Here is a 21408-nt window from a genome sequence, read left to right on the forward strand (position 1 = left end):
TTCAGGTTAGAACAGCTCATTTAAACATGGAAAACAGATCTGACAGCTGGGCAAAAAAAAAAAAAAAATCCTCTAAAACTAATGTAGGAGGCTAAGATACTACCTAAACCTTGAAGGATACAATCATAGAATAATTGAGGTTACAAAAGACCTCTAAGATCATCAAGTCCAACTGCTGACCCGTCACTGCGTGCCTACTAACACATGTCCCTAGATGGGTCCAGAGTAGAAGCAGCAGACCAAGCAGCCTTGACTCATCACATAACTCAATCCAAAGCAGAGTAGGAACATTTTCCAGTGAATGAAGTACAGAATTGTAGGGGGCAGTAAGCTAGTAACATCATGTTTTGTTTTTTTTTTCCAGGCAATACTATTCTAACATAGCTATCTGGCTTCTGGTCTGCAATTGGTTTGTATCTGTCACATATAGAGGTGTCCAAGTCTGTCTGCAGGCACCAGCAGTGACATTTTTAGAAATGTGCAACTGCACTTTGCCAGAACTACCTGTGCTGTCAGTTTGAGTATCTGCATAGACCTCTTTGTCCAAGGCCATTTGAATTTCAGAATCTATAAGTACACTTGTGTTTCCTTAGGAGCTTGATCTCTTCTTGCTCACAGTATGGAAAATGTCAGTGCTGCCAGCTTCCTAAAAACTTGTTCTTGTTCATCACAGCAATGGTGACCAGTAGCAGGCTATATACTTCATCTAGACATAGAGAGTTTTCTGTGTTTTGGTGGTGCTATTATTATTATTGTTGTTGTTGTTGTTGTTGTTGTTGTTGTTATTTTATTATTTTATTATTTTTTCCCTGATAAACCAATTATGTTTTATTGTATGGTTTGATAAGCTTTTTTTATATTTATGTTTTGAGCAGACTGTAAGCAGTTGGGTTGAACTAAATGCTTTCAAACGCTGTTTTTCTTCACTTATATTTTAATTTTTCATTCAAATGCTACTTGGTACTATTACAAACCCAGGTATATTCTAAACTACAAGGCACGTAATTAGTAGTTTCCTATAGTAACTTCTAAAAAATATATGTTCTTTGCATGTAAAAAATGTAAAGTGCATTTAGAAAAAAAGATAAATGTAATTACAAATCTGCATATTTATGGTTAAATAGGAAGAATAAACTTTTTTTTAGGAGGAAAAGGATTAAAATAAATCAAGGGTTTTGCTAGCCAGCTTAAAATTTGGTTGACTCCAGGAGCTGGATGTACCCATGTATGAGTATAGAATCATTGAATCATTAAGGTTGGAAAAGACCTCTAAGGTCATCTAGTCCCAGCTGCCAACCCATCATCACCATACCCACCAAACCCTAAAAGTATAGGTTCCTTTTGCTTATTATCTCTCCTTGTTATGTGACAACCCTAGACAAAACCAAGTAAGAGATTGATATTAACATGGTTTCACAAAACATTTGTGTTCTGTGGAGGTCTGACAAGACCTCATGTTCCAGAACTGTTTTCCTTCATATCCTAAGATGAGTAAGTGATAGCAGTTGCTGGCATTACTTTTTTATCCTGTTAAAAAGCTTCATATTTATTAACCCTGTTCTGGCACTTTCGTTGCACAGGAAATTTTCTCTTATGGTACAGCAACAGGTGCCTGGAGCATCTGCCATCATTACAGCACTAGCATAGTAATCTCCCAAGCCCATGTGCTCAAAACTTTTTGAGGACATCTTCCTTTTGTTCTTTTTTGCTTGCTTTGCTGCACATTAGATTCAGAATCTTTTGCCTTAACAACTATTCTCCTATTCAAAGAAAAAAAAAATTTTTTTTCAAGAAGGAATTTCTTTAAAAGCAAGGGAACCATGAGAGTTCTTTGTCTCCCATCTAGTTACTAAAAACCATGAAACCATGAAAGTAGTCTAATACTTGAAAAGCCCCAGGCAACATTTACTGTGCACTGGGCATGGAAGAAGGAAGGTTGTGCACATTATCTTGCAGCACAAATGTGTAGGTAAGAAATGGCTGAGTTGTCTTAGTATTTATGCATGTGCTGGAAGGAGAGGAAGAAGTTTCCCAAGATGTATAAATGTCGTATGGACATATGGTTCTACTCCAGTCCCAAATTGGATGAGAAGCATTGCTCAATATGGAAAATCTGCCACCTGGGGATCAATCAGCTTTTTCAATACTCTTTTGAGTAGTGGTACTGTCCAACTGTCGAACAACTCCCAGAGGGGTCCTGAGAGAAGAATTAAAAATTACTTCAGGCTGCGTGTGACATGAAGCAGGGATGTAGCCCTTCGGGTGATTAGCTGGAGGTCTGGAACGTGAGATTTTATTGTAGTCTTTATCTTATGACTGTGAGCATGTTGGGGAAGGCTGAGGACAGTTCTATTCTTGAAGGATGGTGATGAAGGTAGCTTACAGAGAATGGATCCTATGGTTTCTAAAGATTTCTAAGTGCTAACTGCAGTCTGAATGGAGACGGCAAAAAGAGTTTGTCAGTGGGAAAACAAACAGAAACAAGCAGAGCCGCTCTATAGGAGCTTAGGTTCTGGATAGTAAGGAAGAAGATGAAATCAACCAGGGCGGTGTTTTTTCCTGTTAAATGTGTAGAATTCAGACCTGGTTTTCTCATGGCATTTGCAGGTTTGTTTTGTTTTTGTGAGAGTTCCCTTTCTTTCATACATACTTGGTACAGCCCAACCTGACCTGTAGTGAAGCTGTCTGATTTCAGGCAGCCAACCATTTCAAATCTAATTCAGGATTCATGCAACAGATTCATCCCAGAGCGTGTTTCCCATTGATAGATTTTTTTTTTTTTTTTTTCACTTGTCCGTGATGAAACTGCATGTGAACTACCTGGCCTTGATGTGTGCTATGTCCTTGCAGGCCAATCTGCCCCTGCTGCAGCGGGAGCTGCTGCACTGTGCAAGGCTAGCCAAGCAGAACCCAGCCCAGTACCTCGCCCAGCACGAACAGCTGCTTCTGGATGCCAGCACCACCTCACCTGTTGACTCCTCAGAGCTGCTTCTCGATGTGAACGAAAACGGGAAGAGGCGAACTCCAGACAGGTGAGAATGGCTGTGTCTCTTGGGTGCAGCATGCTTGGCCTTGCATGGGGTGGACTGGGGAGCTGGTCTGGGAAGTTCAGTGCCAGGACAAGAGACAGTGGGCATAAACTGGAGCACAGGGGCTCTCTCTGAGCACCAGGCAGCACTGCTGTGCTGTGCGGTGCTGGAGCACTGGCACAGGTTGCCCAGAGGCTGTGGGGTCTCCTCCTTGGAGACCTTCAGAAGGTGCCTGGCCATGGAACTGGGCCCTCTGCTCTTGGTGTCACTGCTGGAGCAGGGGTGATTTTGAGGGATCCAGAGGATCCTGCCAGTCTCAGCCATCCTGGGGCTCTGGGATTCTCTGCCCTGGGTGCAGGTCTTTCCTTTAGGGCAGTTGTGTAGCATCCAGATTGCTTTTTTGTACTTGTACATTTATATATATGCACACACTGACTCATGCAGTAAAATCATCTGAGGACACAACATAGCCATCCCTACACAGAAGTAATGCTGACCAGTTAGTGCCTTACTAACCATTTGCTTCAGTTTTTCTTTGAAGCGTGGAGTAAATCACTCCAACTCCATACATAAGTTATTTGTATTAAGTAATTTCTTGGACAAGTAGCAAATACGGTGAAGATGGCTAAATACTGATATTGGAATGCTCCAGAGTGCAGTCAGGGATTTGAGTCTTTCTGCTGTGCCATGTTTTATGCACAGCATAAGGATGTGCTTAAGATTTGTTCTGAACACGAGAAATGTTCGCTGAAATCTGTTGTCTTGTTAAGCTGAGAGTCTGTGCAGAAACGGAGCAAGCGCCTGTGTGTACAGTAGCTTTTGGGTACTGTATTTTCTCTTTTTCTTATTTGAGTAAAGTTCTTTGTTTAGTTCTTTGTTTAGTACAAGAAAAAGATCACTGTGGTCATTTCTTGTTGACCAACTTCTTATGCTAGTGTTTGAAATTCATTTAACATACAAATGTTGGGAGGACCTTTGGGAGGACCAAATATTGAAGTTATTCTTAGTTTTGTTTGCCACAGGCCTTTATAATATAGAAAGCTTTTATAAAGCTGTTCTGCCCAGTCTAGCTAGCTGCACACACAAGGCGTTGCAGGCATCCTAGTTACCTTATAAAAGACTTAAGGTGAAGGTTTACAAAGTCAGGAAGGACTGCAATTCTACATAGATTCTACATAGATTGCAGTTCTTATATGCTTTTTAATGGAAACTGGCTGTGATGGCACAAATTTGGATATCAGATTGGATATCAGCAAAATGTTCTGCACCAGAGGGTGGTGGGCATGGAACAGACTGCTCAGAGCAGTTGGGCAGAGCCCTGAGCTGACAGAGCTCAAAAGAGTGCTTGGACAGTATTGAATTCTGGGTGGTCTTGTGTGGAGCCAGGCTGCCCAAGGAGGTTGTGGATGCCCCATCCCTGGAGGCATTCAAGGCCAGGCTGGATGTGGCTCTGGGCAGCCTGGTCTGGTGGCGACCCTGCATATAGCAGGGGGGTTGAAACTGGATGATCACTGTGGTCCTTCTCAATCTAGGCTGTTCTATGATTCTATGATCCGAATGGGTCCTGGCCAACTCCAAATATTGTATGGTTCTATGAAGTGTATAGATAAAGAATGAAGGCTTCCAATACTGGTAGAGACAAAATTTAACATCAAATATTGGAGCTCACAGGTATGTGATATTCATGAGGCTAGATCTTGAAAATATTGCATAGTAAAATAAAAAGCAGAAGTGATAGTAAGATTTAACTTAGCCATTAAGTAGTAAAAAAAGGGAAAATATTTGAAACTGGCGTACTTTGGCTGATGTCTCTGGGAAATCCTGATGTGCTAGCATGAAAATAAAGATATCTGTAGTGTACCTTTTCTGTTCTCTCTATTTTTTCCTGTCAGGTAAGATGAGTTAAAACAGCCATTGATGCTAACACAAAGTTGCTAACTGGATCTTAGAAAGAGGATTAATTTTCAGACATTTTCCATGCAAGATCTTGAGCCACATAAAGAGATAACATTTCCAAAGCTGAGGTTTAGCTCCCTGGGGCAGTTCTGCTGCATGCTCTTGGTCTTTGCAGAGTAGCATACCAAAACATGTATACACTGTAGGGAAAAAAGACCTCTTAAAATCTTGTAGATCTTGTGACTGATTTAAATATCAGCATGATGTTGTCCAGTGTCAGTAGTAGACATGGTATTTCTCCTGTAAATATATTGAATTACCTTATAAGCCCATGAGGCTTGGCAGAGTATGAAGGTGGAGTGGGACGCACCTTTCTGATAGCCTTAGCTTACTTTTGCTGTTAATAGCAGTTTGAGTTGCTTCTCCCGTATGACCATAAAGACAAAATGAGCAATACAGTATTCCTTTGTTTCTCCACTAATGTTCAGTTTGATATGATGAATTGCAGTGGTTTTTTGGTAAGTACCATCTCACCTGTTGTATGGGAGAGATGGATGGTGAAGGTGAAGACCAGTCTGAGAATTTTGTGAAAGTTGTGAAAGGACCCCTATGAGTCTTAGAGTAGAAAGGACATGAGGAGTTGCTCACAAGGAGATCGACAGATCAGGAGAATATTGGATTTTAAAGTCTTCTAATTAAAAGTGTGAGCTAGACCTGGGGATGTTTCAGTCTGTTTTATGGATTTTATTTCTATGCTAATGTACATAGTTGCTTTGAAAGCCTCTGTTCATGATGCTATTGCCTTTACAGCTGAAGTTACTCTCCAGCTCCTTCCAGCTCAGGGAGTCTCCAATTCCTCTCCATGTCATAGTGCAGCTTTTATGGCAAGCCAGGAGAGAAATGTGGAGAGTGAGCTTTGGAAAGCTGCTCATGTGGGAGCACATTCGGTGGCAGAACTTGTGCTCTGTGCTGCTCAGTGCAAGCAGATGAAGCTGTTAGCTGCCTGGCAGCTTCTGAGAATGCTCATTTGGAATTAGACACCTTAATTCTGGGGGCAAGGGCATTTCAGAGACACACACCTTTATCTATCTATCTATCTATCTATCTATCTATCTATCTATCTGCCAGGTTCTCTGATATTATCTTAAAAGACCTGGAAAAACTGCCTACTTCAACCATGAGAATAGCTCCTTGAGCTCGAGGATAGTTGTGCTTTTTGTTTCTTTGTCTGCAGAATCAAACAACCCCATCATTGGTTAATAGTTCCTGGATCACTGTTGTGTATCATTAAAACAATGCAATAAATAAATAAATAAATCATAATAAAATTTAAATATATAGTATTTATTTTATTTATATTTTATTTATATTATGCCTATATAAATATATTTATACGTATATATTTATATATTAAAATACATATCCTATAGATAGTATAAGATATATAATGTATAAAATTATATATAATATAAAATAAAATATAATGAATATATGTGTGTGTATATATATATACATGTATGTATATATTAAATGTATATATGTGTATATATACATTATTATTACATTACATTATTACATTATATATGTATATATATATACACACACACACATATATATATAATATACATGCTTAAATAAACCACAAAAAAACTGTCCTTAGAGTTAGAGCATGCCCAGACCAAGTATAGAAACCAAATACTTGTCTAGCTTGTCTAGCTTGATACTTACTAAGATATACATTATTGTAATTGTTTACAGAGCAGCAGGAGGAAACATAGATCTTTTGTTGAGATGTCTTAAGTAGATTTCAAATATACTAATAAATATACAGTGGAAGATAATAGGCGTCTTTTTAGAGGAGGAATTTCTATGACCCTGTTGTTAAATATGTGGCAAAAAGTGCCTGAAAGGCAACATCTTTCAAGGAGAACTAAGTGTGATTGGAACAATTTTGTTTGGAGATGTGTCTGTCGCTAGAGTAAATGTGTTATTTTTTCACTTCCCATGGGAAATGGGATATATATGCCATTATATATCATCATACATTACCATTTATCATGTATATCACATATAGATGTGTGTGTATATTAGATAATGATATATATAGATTATGCACACACATGTATATGAGAAAATATGCACACATATCCTTCCGTATTTACATTATTCTTTCAGGCACAGATAGCTGCATACTGTTGACTCTAACAGACAAAAAAATTCAGTAAGGGATTAAGTGAAGAAGGTAGAATGAGTGTATTGCAGATAAACACATGCACCTCTTCATTTTTTGTTAAGGAAAATATATCTTCAGTAATTCTCACTGCTTATAATTTCAGAGTCTTTTTGGCGTATGCATTTTCTAGTTCTAGTTATTTATCTGCCTATCCAAAGCTACTCTATGTGAGGTTTTATAGAGCAATCTGACAGCAGAGCTTCGTGTTTTACTGAATGTTTTCTTGGTGCATATGGTCTGACACGGATGAGCAGCCACGGTGAGATTTTGGAGTCTATTAAACTAGCTCATTAAAAAGATCAATCTGTTTCTGTAATAACACTGGGAACCATCAGTCACCGCAAGAGAGAAAAACTGACACCTGAGGAGACAACACATTTTAGTAATTTGTTCATGACATGTCATGAACAAAGTGTTCACTATATTTTGTTTACAACTTCTGAAGTTTACATGCTACTACAGTAAAGCAAAGGAACTTGGACCAATATGAGTTTTTATTTTGGTGAATGAATGCGTGGATATAAATAACACGATTTTAAATACGTTAACTGGAAAAGGCTTTTTTCTAATTAGTCATCCTCTGTGACTGCTAGAAAAGATTGTATGGCACGTGAGCATGTCATGTAATGGTTCTACATTTATGACAGCTGCCTACAAAGTAAATGTAGGATATTTTTAAGAAAAAAGAAACCCAGAATGTTAGAATATCTCTAATTTTGACTGAGAAGAAAATGGAATTATTATGATTGTTTTGAGCCTTTTGAAAGTGATGATGTGGTGGCTGAACCCTCACATCTCTTAACAGTGAATTCACGTGGAAGGTACCTGAGCATAAGGGCCGGCTTCAGTAACTGTTAACAAAATCTTTTTGTTTGAAGAAGCTCTAGTGCTCCTCAATAAGGAGAAAGATACTCACAGCACCTAGAGCTGTGCTTCTTATAAGCCATTTGTAATTATCAGCAGTTTAATTTTATTAATATAAAGGGTTAGCAAGATGATGTCAAAATCTTTTGGAACACAAGCAAAATAAGAATTTTCTCCAATGAAGCATTATCAATATGCTGGTGTTTTTTTTTTGTTTTGTTTTGTTTTTTTTTTTTTGATGTTTTTACATAGAGTAGTGAATTACAGTTAATTAAATATAGAGTATTCCTAAAAAAAGACACAGAAGTGCCTGTAGAGTAAGGAGCAACTACAGACATTTGTACAATAATAGTACAATAGTAGTATTGCCATCCACTATTGCATAGAAAATCAAACTTGGATTTTCTTTGATTGTTTTCCTCCTTACCATAGTTTTCTGATTTGCTTTTCCTACACTGAGCTATCTGAGCATGTCAGTGAAGTTAATTTACAGTTTCTGATTTTCCCCATCTTTGTTAGGGACTTCATTAGCATAGGATACTTTCACAAATAAATAGTTTGGCTTATACGTACAAAAGAACCCATATTTTGCTTGCATAGTAACATTACAATTGAAAAATCTGAATGTTGAGTTTGAGTAGATACATGCAAAAAAGACGTACACTGACAACTAAATTTAAAAAATTGTCTTCGAGAGATGTCAAAAACATCAATACCTATTGAAAGTTATTGCAAACAGATTCCATCATGCCAAGAGTCATTAAAAATACATTGTGATCCTTGCTTGGCCTCTGGTTTCATGTATCGGTTGACTGCTTCAGTTCTGCAGTTACATGAGTAACCATCAGGTCATCAGGTGATTTGGGTGAACAATATCCTCTCTGGCCCAGCTCTTAAAGCTGTCGCACTGGAAGGGTTGACTGCAAGTATTTCTCGAATCTGTGGGGGCAGTTAGACTAGATGAATAGCGTCCATTGTATGTTTTGAATAAAGCAGTCTTACAAAATATTTTGTACCCCTTATTTGGAGCAACAATCCTAAAGCTCCCTGTGTAGGTGGGCATGAGTGTACCTGAACAGCTCTGTTCACAAAGTGAATTAAGGTTCCTTTCTTTTATTTTTCAGAACCAAAGAAAACGGCTTTGACAGAGAGCCTTTGCACTCAGAGCATCCAAGCAAGCGGCCCTGCACTATTAGCCCAGGCCAGCGGTACAGTCCAAATAATGGCTTATCTTATCAGCCCAATGGTCTGCCTCATCCCACCCCACCTCCACCTCAGCATTATCGTTTGGATGATATGGCCATTGCCCACCACTACAGGGACTCATACAGACACCCCAACCACAGGGACCTCAGGGACAGAAACAGACCTATGGGTAAGGCATGCTGATTTTCTGCATTGCTTTTTTGAGGTTTCTTTTTCCTTTGTAAGATGTAGCCTTTTTTGCTGTTTGTCCATCTAGCTGCTTTTCCTGGTTTTATTGCAGATTTGTGTTTTTAAAAATGGACTGAATTGTGCATTTAGTACACTCTAATGCAAGAGCATTAGAAGGAGGAACCCCTGCTCTTACAGCTGCATAGTTAACATAGATGCTCAGGTGTCTGCCAAGCAAGGATAGGTGGATCATCTTAAATTTCTTCTGATATCTCATTTGGGACAGTAAAAGAAATTGGTATAGCTTGCTTTCAGTGCACTGCAATGTGGGGATGTCTGCAGAAGATGTGTCTGCAGAAGCACCACACCCTATGCAGGACTTGCTGCAGCATGCATTGGGTTACAGGGATGGCTGATGCTCTTGGATTTGCCTAGCTTGCTTCACATCTGCACATACTGTTCTTGGTTTCTTTTAAACAAATCTTCAGTAAAAGAGGAACGTTTACAAATATTCAGCATCTGTATAGAGGAGGCTAAACAAGAAGCAAGTGTCAGTTCCTCTGAGTGTTGATAATAAATACTGACTTGGTTCTACCATGTTGTCAGCTGCTGTGTTTTATGTGCTGCATTTTAACCACAAGTTGTTTAAAACATCTGTGAAGGGATGAACCCTTAATGATGCTCTGTTGATATGGTAGCAATTACTGCATTTAGTGAAATAACTTTTAAGTTTACACTAATATTTTTTCAACTTTTGAAGTACAGCTAATATTTGATACAGTTCCGAAATAAGTGCCTTTCTGACTTCTTCAAGAAGTGCAAATGAAAAATGATATATTGCATTATATTACTGTGTATTTCAGAAAGAGTTATAGCTTTATTTGAGAGGTTATCTTACAGCCTGCAGAACTTGCAGAATTGAAGACAGTATATTGAGTAAAACAGTAGCATCTAATGTGAGGAAAAATCCAACGACAACTTTTAATGTAGTTTTTAAGTATCTGTTTATTTTTGTGGTGGTATTCCTCATAATAGACCAGCTGATATATGATATGTAGATAGCCACATATATTCAGTGGGCTCTTCTTTCTTTTTTTCTTTTCCCCTAGAGGACTTCCAACACTGTAAACATGATTTGCTCCTTTTTGGCAGGGTTGCATGGCACACGTCAAGAAGAAATGATTGATCACAGACTAACAGACAGAGAATGGGCAGAAGAGTGGAAACACCTTGACCATGTAAGGGCTAAATGAGCTTATGTGTAATTGTCTAAAAGGAGCTCTCTAAGACAGGCATTTGTTTGGAAAATACTGTTGATTAAAGCTGGGGGCTTGATGCTCCCTGTTAGCTAGCTCATATTACGCCTGCTGTTCAAATATGTATACAAATTGGAGTATCCTAGTTATTACAGACTACCAAATGGGGAAAGGACTCTGCTGTGTGGGCACTGAGTATGAGACACATGGCCGTCACTTTTAGAACTGGTTAATTGGAGATTGTTAGCTCTTGAGAACATTTGTAAACATCAATTTTGGGTCACGTCACCAGGCCTTTGTGGTGCTGTGTGATACTGGTAATGGTACTACAGTCCTTTCAATTTACTTCTTCTTTTCCCTTTCTTCCAAGAATCTATATCTTTACAGTTTAAGATAATGAGTTAAAGAAGGAATCGTTATTCTTAAGACTAGATTTTTTCAGATGTGTTTAGAAAAACAGAGAGACGCCTTCATTCTTAAAGCCCAAGCACTGAGCATATAAACTTTTATTGTAGTGTCAATTAATGAATAAAATATTCTTTTTTATTTCTCTGCCCCACTCTCTGCTGTGGCTAGCTGTTAAACTGTATAATGGACATGGTGGAAAAAACTAGGCGATCTCTCACTGTACTTCGGCGATGTCAAGAAGCAGACCGTGAGGAGCTGAATTACTGGATACGGCGGTACAGTGATGCAGAAGATTTAAAAAAAGGTGGTAACAGCAGCAGCAGTCATTCCAGACAGCAGAGTCCAGTGAATCCAGATCCAGTTACATTAGGTACAGTATCCTCATTAAATATTGTTTTCTGGTCTCGTTTCCGCTCAGCTAAATGCTAGATGGTGTTTGCATTTGCTCACCTGATTCTTTCCTAGTAGGGATACAGTATTCGTCTCTGGTGAATACTAAATTAACTATAACTATGTATTATATTGATATATAATACCATGCCCAAATAACCTCATTTATGGGTAATATGGTTTGGGTTTGGTGGTGATTCCTGATAATTTGAGTTTCTTTCAGAAATGTCTGAGGGTGGTGGGGCCTTTGTGCAGTGTGGCACGGCAGTGAGAACTGCACCAATCCTGACTCTCTCTCCCCCCCTTATCTACGTGATTAAGGAAATCTATAGGTGCTTCTGGATTGTTAGCACTCTAAAGTGAAGGGCTTTACCATTCTGAGGTCAAATGAGTTAACTTGGAATTTTCCTTTTCTAAGGAAATGGGACTCACTGTAAGGGAGTGTAATGACAGGGGGAATGGATTTAAACTAAAAGAAAGAAGATGTAGTTTAGAAGCTGGGAGGAAATTCTTGGCTCAGAAGGCAGCAAGGCACTGGCACAGGCTACCCAGAGAAGCTGCGTATGCCCCATCCTTGGAGGTGTTTAAGGCTAGTTGGGGTGGACCTTTCAGAAAGCCTGCCTATAGCAGGAAGGTTGGAACTAGATGACCTTTAAGGTCCCTTCCAACACAAGCCATTATATGATGCAATGAAATGAAGAAATACATAAAGATAAGGACATTTCTCGGCTGTACTTGATTTCCATGTAAGAAAGAAGTAGCAACATCTGTGATGCCCACAACCGTGCATATATATTTGTGTTCACTGCTGTATTCTGTGCAGAGCTGTCTGAACTAGATGGTGTACTGCATGCTTTGAGCCCAGCAGAACTCAGTGCTTAACTACAAGAAGCAGACTAAGCAGGTGGATGTTCACCCCATGCTGACTTAACAGTCACACACACAAAGTACCTCCAAAAACAATTCTAGGATGACTGTGTAAACAGAAGATTTTATTCTGTGGGCTTTCTGTATTTTATTAATATGTTGGTGAGCGTTTGCCTCATCCCTTCACTTTTATGACAAGTGAAATAAGGAGTTCCATCTTGGTGAATACTTTTTTATTGTTCTCTGTTATTTCAAAGAGGACAGCAAACTATGATTGTTTTAGTAATATTTATCTTTTTAAAAATATGCATATCAAATGCTATCTACTTAAAATCGTTGTAAATCATTGTCATTAGCAGAATCGTACATGTATGCTGTTTCACAAGTGTATTTCATTTAAATCTGTTTTTTTGCCTTTGCCCTGAAAAATAATTTATGAAATCTGTAACTTAATTGTAAATAGAGAAGCAGAAAACCAAATCTAATGCCTTCTCCATTATCCTTTTTGTAAATCTCTGGATTCTTACTGTAATATTTATTGTGTCTTGATAACAAACACACCATTTTTTTGTGTCTGTCAAATGATCTGAGCCAATAGCTCTATAAATTAGCTTCAGTCAGTGAAAGGAGAGGCTATGGAAATGCTGTTCCCAACTTCACTAATAAGCTTAGTCCCTAGAGAAGCCAGAAAGAAGTGTTCAGGTAATGGCTTGTACGAATAGCGTTAAATGTAACGTAAAGAAAGGCTCATAAATATGACATCTGAAATGCTAGTCACATCTCCAGCTTCAGGAAAGGCATTCGAGGAAACCCCTGGATGAAAGGCAGTGGCAGCCATCCCTAGTAAAGCTACAGTGCAAAAAGAGCTTCTAAGTATAATTTGTATAATTTGTATGTAAAAGAAGTGGAAGGAAACTGCATTTTTATTATAATTCCCACCAATAAATTGAAACTCAGGACATTCTCCAGAATTTCAGAGATCTGCAGTCCAAGAAAGATAGCCATAACAACCATACTCGAAAAAGATAAAATGATGGTAAGAAGTACAGTCAGATCCCTATTTTATTGTTATGTTTGGTTGGAAAATCACAGAATCACAGAATCACAGAATCACCCGGGTTGGAAGGGACCTCAAGGATCATGTAGTTCCAACCCCCCTGCCTAGCAGGGCCACCAAACATACACATTTAGATCAGGGAAAAAAACCTGTTTTTGGAAAAAAGTCTGTTTGCTTAGAAAGAGTCGATGACATCTCTGCAGCACTGTGGATATAATTTAACTGGTTGGAGTCAGTCCATTCCAATTTCAATGTGCCACATTTCAGTTATTTTGCTTTAAAAACTGCTCCCCTGGACTTGTGGATATGTAACTTTGATCACTTCAGTACTGTAGTATTCGCATCAGTCCTAAGTATTGATAAGAAGGGCTTTTATAGCTGGAATATAAAGCACAAGATTGCACAGAGACTATGGAAGTTTAATAATTTTCTCAAGTAATCTGGTTAACTAAATGAAAACTGTGAACATTCAGAAGGATAATAAAATCGAAGCGGTGCCTGTGAGTTCTGATGCTCTTCTGCTTAGGGAATTTTATTTTAGCTTTGAAGCGAAGAGAGAGGGATTGAAAAATTTCTCCAATATTTTAATTAAAGTGCCACAACATATAAATGTAGCTATTTGCTGCACGGATTGTAAATGTCAGTGTTTCTCTCCTGTACTTACTTTTAAATGAAGTAATCCACCCTTTAAATCCATCTTGTCATCTCCACTAGCAAGGGGTGAGGGGAGAGGGGGGGCGGAGGGCCATATGGCTACAGTATCCGTGTCTTTGTTTCTTTCTGTGTATGATCAAAACAGCATCATTTGGAGTGATAAGTCATAAGCATTATGTTGTGGTCTTCATTGATAGCACTTCCTGAAATACTCCAAACTGAAATTTAGAATTGCTGGTTGCATCCAAAGGACCATGAAGAAAATTCTGGTCATTTTGAACCAGTAGACCATTCCTGCAAGGTGTATTTTATGCTTCTTTTAATTTGACATCTCTGTAAATCATTCTGAGCTTGATGGTTCACGGTATCTGATGAGCATTTTCCTGTTGATATTTTTAATTAAGAAGTCAAATGATATATTTTATTATCAGTTTTAGTGCAGTGGAATCCCATACATGCATTAGCCACTTACAACAGGTTACAAGATGCCATTATTCTCTGATATCATACTGAAGGTAAGATAGGTCCATTCATTTTAGTCTGAATAATACATGTTTATGAAAGTCTAAAAATGACTCATACTTTATATATATTCACTTGATGAACTGTGATGGTCCATGAAGTAAATAATACATCATCTGACTCTTCCATTTCTGCTGAAGCATTTCAGTACTGCATACTGCAAGAGGACTGAATCACTTTAGTCCTAATAGTGAATAATTACACGTATCAGAGAATGTATACTGAAATACACACAGTAAGATAAATTAAAGATGAGTGTTCTTCGACATCATGGGTTATGAACAAGATCTGTAACTTTACTGAGTGCAGCTGTAGCTCTAGATAAGTGGTATAGGCACACATCACAAGGTTTGCAGCAGAGTTGATATTTGGTGAATTTATTGGAATGGTAATCTTACAATTTTTTCGTTTTGTTTGAAATCTCTGACTTAAGAGTGCCAATATGTGCAAGATTTGCCCCCAGGAAGCTACAATTCTCAGAAGTATATGAATTTGTCAAAAATAGATAGGTTAGCCATTTCTTAATACACTTTTAATAGTTAATCCTTCCAGAGTTTGTTTATGTTGTATCAAATGTTGCTTACCCTCGTACTTCCAGTGTTAACTAGGGCATTCCTGCTGATATTTGTCTGTTTGTGCCACAGTTACAAAATCTTTTCCTTTGCCCTTTGCAGATAATCAGCATTGCTGCAATACGTGTCACATTCTCAACATGAGCTAACAGAGATGCTGTCAGCATCACAGTAAAATTTATGATTTGTAATTCTAGAATATAAAGCCTCTGTAATACTGGTCACTGATGTTATTAAATATTGCTCTTAATCCACAAGCTGCACAGGAGGTTTGGGCTGGATTGTGGGAGCATGAATTGCAGGCTGCAGGGTAGGGCTGCGACCACAGAAACCAGCGGCATTTGTATTTTCAGTGTTCAGTTCTGACTGCTTTGGGTAACTTTTATCTGTTCTTTATGCTGCCCTTGTCACTGTTGTGCTCTGCAAAACAACTCACAGGTGACATGGAAGAGGAAAGTATCTACTGCTGCTAGTTGCTGGAAATTGCATCTTGGTTGAGGATAGCGGAGGAGATGATACAGCAATGCACTACTTTTCTTAGTCCTTTAAAATGAGAGCACAACTATATTTTTAATGTAATTTCATGAGTGTTCAAGGAGTGTTACAGTAGCCACAAAAACGTATTAGAGGGCAGAGGAGGAAAGATGTACACAAATATTTGAAACTCATATCCTTCAGCAAAGTTATTTCACTTAGTATTACACTTCTTCAGATTTATACTTCAACTTCTGAGCCTGATGCTTAAAAAGAAAGGGTGGTGAATATTTAATATTTATTTCTCTGAGGGGTTTTTTCTTTGTTACCTGTGTCTCACCAGTTGTGTTATTTATTGTAGGGTAAAATGAAGCAAAACTTGCACATATAATACGTATAAATACAAATAAATCTCTGTATTTTTCATATGTTAATCAGTCTGTGTTTCTGACTTAAAAGGTCCTCAAATGATCAGCTGTTCATCTCCGTTTCTTACTGTTTTGTGATTATAAACTTGGATGTCATTATCTAGTGACAAAAACTTCCATTATTTTATATTTTCAACTCACCTCTATTCCATCTTTCCAAACATGGATTAGATTTTTTTGAACACAATTTGCTTTTAACTATTTCTATTCTGTTTTCCCAGGTTTGGTTCTTATAATGTGAAAGTTCATCTCCTTTTTTTGGTTCTAGCTTTTCTTCTGCTTTGCTTCCCAGACCCATTTTTATTTGTGCTCTTAATACTTTTCTCATTTCCCTCTTTCACTACTTCTAGTACCAATTGCCTTTATCTTAAAACCACCAAAAATAAGTAGCCTATAAGTAATTCCTACTGGTTGAACACCAGAAACACGGTCAGTCACTTCACAGTTGATGATTCATGTGGGCATAACGCTCTTAGAATTAATGCACCGTAGTTGGAATGGAATCTGGCACCATACTTGACTGTAGGATTTGTGCGTGTGTGTGAATGTTTTCCTTTTTCTTTTAAAAAATCCAGAATACATTAAAAACATTTTACAAAATATATCCTTGCCTACTGTGCAGTAGTGTATGAGGGCTAAAATGGAGAGAAAAGTTCCAAAATCACTTCAAGTTAAATTCTTAGTAGGCGTGTACTGGCTATGCTTACTTATATGTACTTTTTATGTTCCTTGCTGGGCTTTTTTGTGACTGTGCTTGATTGTGGTGCTTTTGTTTGGAATTTGCTAGACTTCTAAATCTGTTTTGTTTTTTTTACTAAGTTCTGTGTTTCTTAATCTGAAGCACACCTTAGCTTAAAAAAAAAAAAAAAAAAAAATTATATAAAACTTACATCCTCTGGTCACATCCTGTAGTTTTACCCCCAGAAGAAAATTGTTTCATGGACTCATCACCACTGACTAAACAATAGTCATGTTAATAATATTTGTCTTGCTTGGAAAATATGTATTTTATTATCTTCATAAGTGCTTCTTGTCTTTTCTTGTGTGCCATTCCAAACGATGGGAAAGTCTCTCACAAGCTCTTGATTTAATTCTTCTTGCAGAGGATCTCATTCCTCATGTAAATAATTTGTGGTTGGAATAAGAGCTTGATTGATGTTTATGTTTTGGAAATTTTAACAATTAGCTGGCAATCTGGTCATTTATGTCATTGGATTCCATTTTTGGAAAGTCATGTGTACTGAAAAATCAGCTCCACATCTCTCCATTGCGAGGGTAAGTCTAGGTTGGATATGGGGAAAAACTTCTTTACAGAAAGGGTTGTTAAGCACTGGAATAGGCTCCCCATGGAGGTGGTTGAGTCACCATCCCTGGATGTGTTTAAAAACTGTTTGGATGTGCTGCTCAGGGACACAATCTAGCAGAGGGTTGTTAGAGTTAGGGTAGCATGGTTAGGTCATGATTGAACTTAATGATCTTTAAGATCTTTCCCAATCTGAGCGATTCTATCGTTCTATGATTTTTAATACTGTGGTGGTGGAGGGCTTGAATCAAGGCTGTGATTCCCCCGCAGTGATTAGTACCTTAAATCACAGAAAGGAAAATTCAGCACAAAACACATGATGCAAACACAACAACCTTTTGTTCTGCCACATTTGGACTCTGGCCGTGTCTTGTGTTTAGTGCAGGAAAGCAAATAAGAGTGTTTTCATTTTTTCACCTTCAGTTTTCCTGAGCTTTCTTCTGCCTACTCTGTCACTGGCTGAACTGGCACTGTTCCCATAAGCCTTAACACCTCCAAAGGACAGGAGAAGTGTACACAATTGTATTTGTAGTCTCAAGTATCACATGGGCCAACTGATACCAATTATTTGCACGTTTCCAGCACTGGGGCTGACGTCCTCTACCACGTCAATTGAACCAATGTACATAGTTAGCTATTCTTGCACACAACTTTAAGTACCACCCCCCTCTCCCTCCCCCCCTGTGCCCCCCCCAATTGTTTCGTGTTTGAGAGGTGTGAAATTCTGCCCATAAAAATTCATTTTTAGAGATAAACAGAAGAGCTGGGGAAATCCACTCAGCTGCCTGTCAGATGGGAAACTGCAGTCTGCCCTGTTGGAGTCTGCAGATTCCTGTGCTGGAAACTGTGTCTGTGGAGCAGCAGGCAGGGAGCGGGATTCCCTGCTGCCTGCCTGCTGAACCTGCCCCATCACTCCCATCTCTGGTAGCCAGCCGCAGGATCAAACATCAGCCTCTAAATGTGTTTTTTCAAGTTTCTGTAGCCTACTGTATATAAACAGTACTGCATGTCTATATAAAGGGATAAAAAACCCAATTTGCTAAACCCAGTGGTTAACCATTATCATCAAAGGACTAATTTCTGACAAGATATCTTAGAATGAATTTAATATACTAAAATGAATGTACTCAGTAAAAATTAAAAAGAATTATGTGTGCATTTTTGTCCCAATTCAAACTCAGACATTATAAAGGATGCGACAATTGAGTTCTATCACACAGGCAATAATGTGCATTGTAAATATAAATATTTTTAGAAATATTTCTCCTGCGTTACTTCAACATACAGTTGATCATTTTAAAAATTATATTTGAAACCGGATTTGAAAAGAGCAGCTTTCATCTGCTGTGGATCTGTGTGCTGAATTTCAGGTCAAAGTGAGGGGTTTTTTTTCTGCCTTGTCTGATCCTGTGGCTTTGAAGTCAGTGTGGACAGGATCTTGCTGATTTCAGAGTTCTTAGGCTCAGGCGCAGAGGTTAAACCCTTGGAAGAAGGAGAGGAGGGGGGCAAGGACTGTCAAAATGTGATGGAAATATGTGGGTGAGTTCTGTGCTCCCGTGAGGCTGCGTGGTGGATGCATGTGGGAGCTTAACCTAAAGTTAAAGGCTCTGTTTTTCAAACTTGTGCGGCTGCAGTTCCCCACACGGGTCAGAGACAGGAAAGCATAGCTCTGAGCATACAGAAACACCCCTCCTTTCTCTGCAGATCACTCACTGATGATGGGATTGACATCTTGCTTTTTATCTTAGCCGTCAGCAGCCGGCCTGTGTGTGCAGAGCCAGAAGTGCCAAGCGCAGGCTGCTTGCGCTTTCTTCTTTCTTTTCTAAGCGTAATTACAAAGGATGAAGCATGTCACCTCTCAGTCAGTCTCTCAAAGCCAGCTTTAAAAGCTGTCATACAGGGATGACTTGAAACTGCAGGATAAAAATAAAGCCAACAAGTCTCAGCTTGGCTTAAGATGAGACACTGGAGCCCTAAACATCAATCCAGTCTGTGTGGCATTCCTGAGTGACTGTCGCAGTGTCCTGCTTATTCTGCATAACGAAAAACTCCATGCAGTTTTTCCTGAGCAACAGGGAATGGGAAAAGGTGTTTCTTGGAGTCTGGTTCAATCCCCATGTGTTGCTTACCATGCTCTTTCTTTTTCCCCCTCCTCCCCCTCTCTCCTCCTGTAGAATCGCATCGGGAATTCCTTCACAGGCCTGCATCTGGATACGTGCCAGAGGAGATCTGGAAGAAAGCTGGTAAGAACTGTTTAAAAACAAGAGCTTGGTATTCTGGCAGCTGTGTGCAGTTGTTAACACACTGATGTGAGGAATAAAAAAAAAAAAGGGCTTACTAGTAACAAGAAGAAATTGTATTTAATAATCTTAAACTGGAACCAATCAGAACATGAAATAATCTTCATAATGGAAGCATCTGCTGCTGTAGTTAAGGAACTATTGCTGCTTCCATCATGGACTCCTATTTTCAAGAATTATAAAGGTTTCAGGCTAAAACTTAATATGCTAAAGTTTCAACATGACAATAATTTAAAAAAAATTTTTTTGCGACTTTCCTCTCTTTCCCCCTCCCCCCAATTTTAGGGTTCTCACCTATTTAATGTGAGAATTCCCTACAGAGTATATTCCCAAAGGAGCTGTAGTGTGGCTGTTCTTTTAGTAAGATTTTGTGACAATTAGCCCTAAGTGAAGCCTGGGCTCATGCTCCTGCTAGGTGTTCAAGGAGTCAAGCAAGATTGTCTCCATAAATGCTCCCAGTGGTTACATGGACATTCATGTCTTCCTTGAAGTTGAAAGCAACATGGACAGATGTGGATGTGAAGAATTTGTTTAAACACTCAGAAATTCTGCCTGAGCCGAGGAGTCTCCTGGCAAGGATCCTGCTAGGCTACTAAAGAGAAGCCTTTACTCTCTCACCATCACTATCAGAGCATCTTTGTTTTCAGAGGGGCCAGGAGTTAGTTGAACAAAAACTAGGTAGTTGAGCATGTACTCTCACTTATGCTTACACACGCACACAGAGTGACAAAGATATCATTTGAACACCTCTACAACCATGTACTGAAACTTTCTGTGCAGCAGTTAATGATTAAATGGCAAATATGTGGCAGTTCCAATGCTTTCTGATCAAACACCCTTTAATTGCTTGGTGTATTTTAGACACGATACAGGACACACATGTACGAATGTTTTGCTGGCATATTGTCACATCAGACAAGAGGTTGTGTTGTTAATATAATGCAGATTCATCACTAACAGTTAACATTTGTCAGTATGTTAATTAGTTCTTTTGGAAACATTGCCATTTCTGTGAAAAATAACTATTTACAAATTCTTCTTTTGTCCAAGGATTATGTAGCTTTGTAACTTAATGCTGTTTTATGGCCCAAATATTTTTCATAGTTTGTTTTGCCATGTTCATGTTAACATTGTAGCTGAAAAATAAGAAAAAAATATGCAGTTCCAGGAATCCTCATAGAGAAGCATTATTCATTGGAATTTCAGGAATTTGGTTTTTCTTGAAATAACTGGGTTTTAATGTTACTTAGTGTTTCAGGTTATTTTTGACTCCTAGTTGCAGTACCGTAGAAGAAATTTCTTCATAAGCTAGCAATAGAAGTTTAATGGAAGCTTTTGGCCTGACATGTAAAATTGGATGTGCATTCATGTTGTGTTTATCCAGAGATAGCATTTTAAAGGAGCTGTGATGTGTCATCTTGTGAACATTTGTATCATCAGTTATTTTAAAACAAAGTTTTAAAAGTTTCTTTGGTCCTATTTCTGTTGTGGCTTTCAGTCAGATTCCCTTTAGTAAGTATGTCTGTGAACTGGAGAATAAAAGAATTCTGACCTGATATATATATATACATCTATATATTTATACATCTACATGTATATATGTATATATCTATCAGTAACATACCAGAAAGCATACTGCTTTCACTAAATCATTGACATTCATTTTCAAAAGGCAGTGCTTGAAGTTGGAGGTTCAGAATCAGTTCAAGGAAGTAAAAGCACAATTCAGGTCTGTGGGCTGAGTCTCTATTGCCATTTGAGGTGCTGTGCAGTTTCCTGGC

General features: G+C 38.4%; 1 protein-coding gene across 2 annotated transcripts in view; it reads left to right on the plus strand.

Annotated features, from left to right (window-relative positions):
* The window catches only part of RUNX1T1 (RUNX1 partner transcriptional co-repressor 1), a gene marked incomplete at both ends in the record, with an annotated part of 106458 nt that overhangs the window by 71124 nt on the left and 13926 nt on the right, over positions 1-21408 (plus strand). For both annotated transcript variants that reach the window (XM_079533716.1, XM_079533715.1), the window contains 5 exons: positions 2851-3032; positions 9147-9397; positions 10549-10634; positions 11229-11430; positions 19502-19570. In XM_079533716.1, coding sequence (XP_079389842.1) covers positions 2851-3032; positions 9147-9397; positions 10549-10634; positions 11229-11430; positions 19502-19570 — 790 coding nt within the window. The remainder of the gene's footprint in view (positions 1-2850; positions 3033-9146; positions 9398-10548; positions 10635-11228; positions 11431-19501; positions 19571-21408) is intronic.

This window comes from Tetrao urogallus, assembly GCF_951394365.1.
Source record: "Tetrao urogallus genome assembly, chromosome: 3".
Lineage (NCBI taxonomy): Eukaryota > Metazoa > Chordata > Aves > Galliformes > Phasianidae > Tetrao > Tetrao urogallus.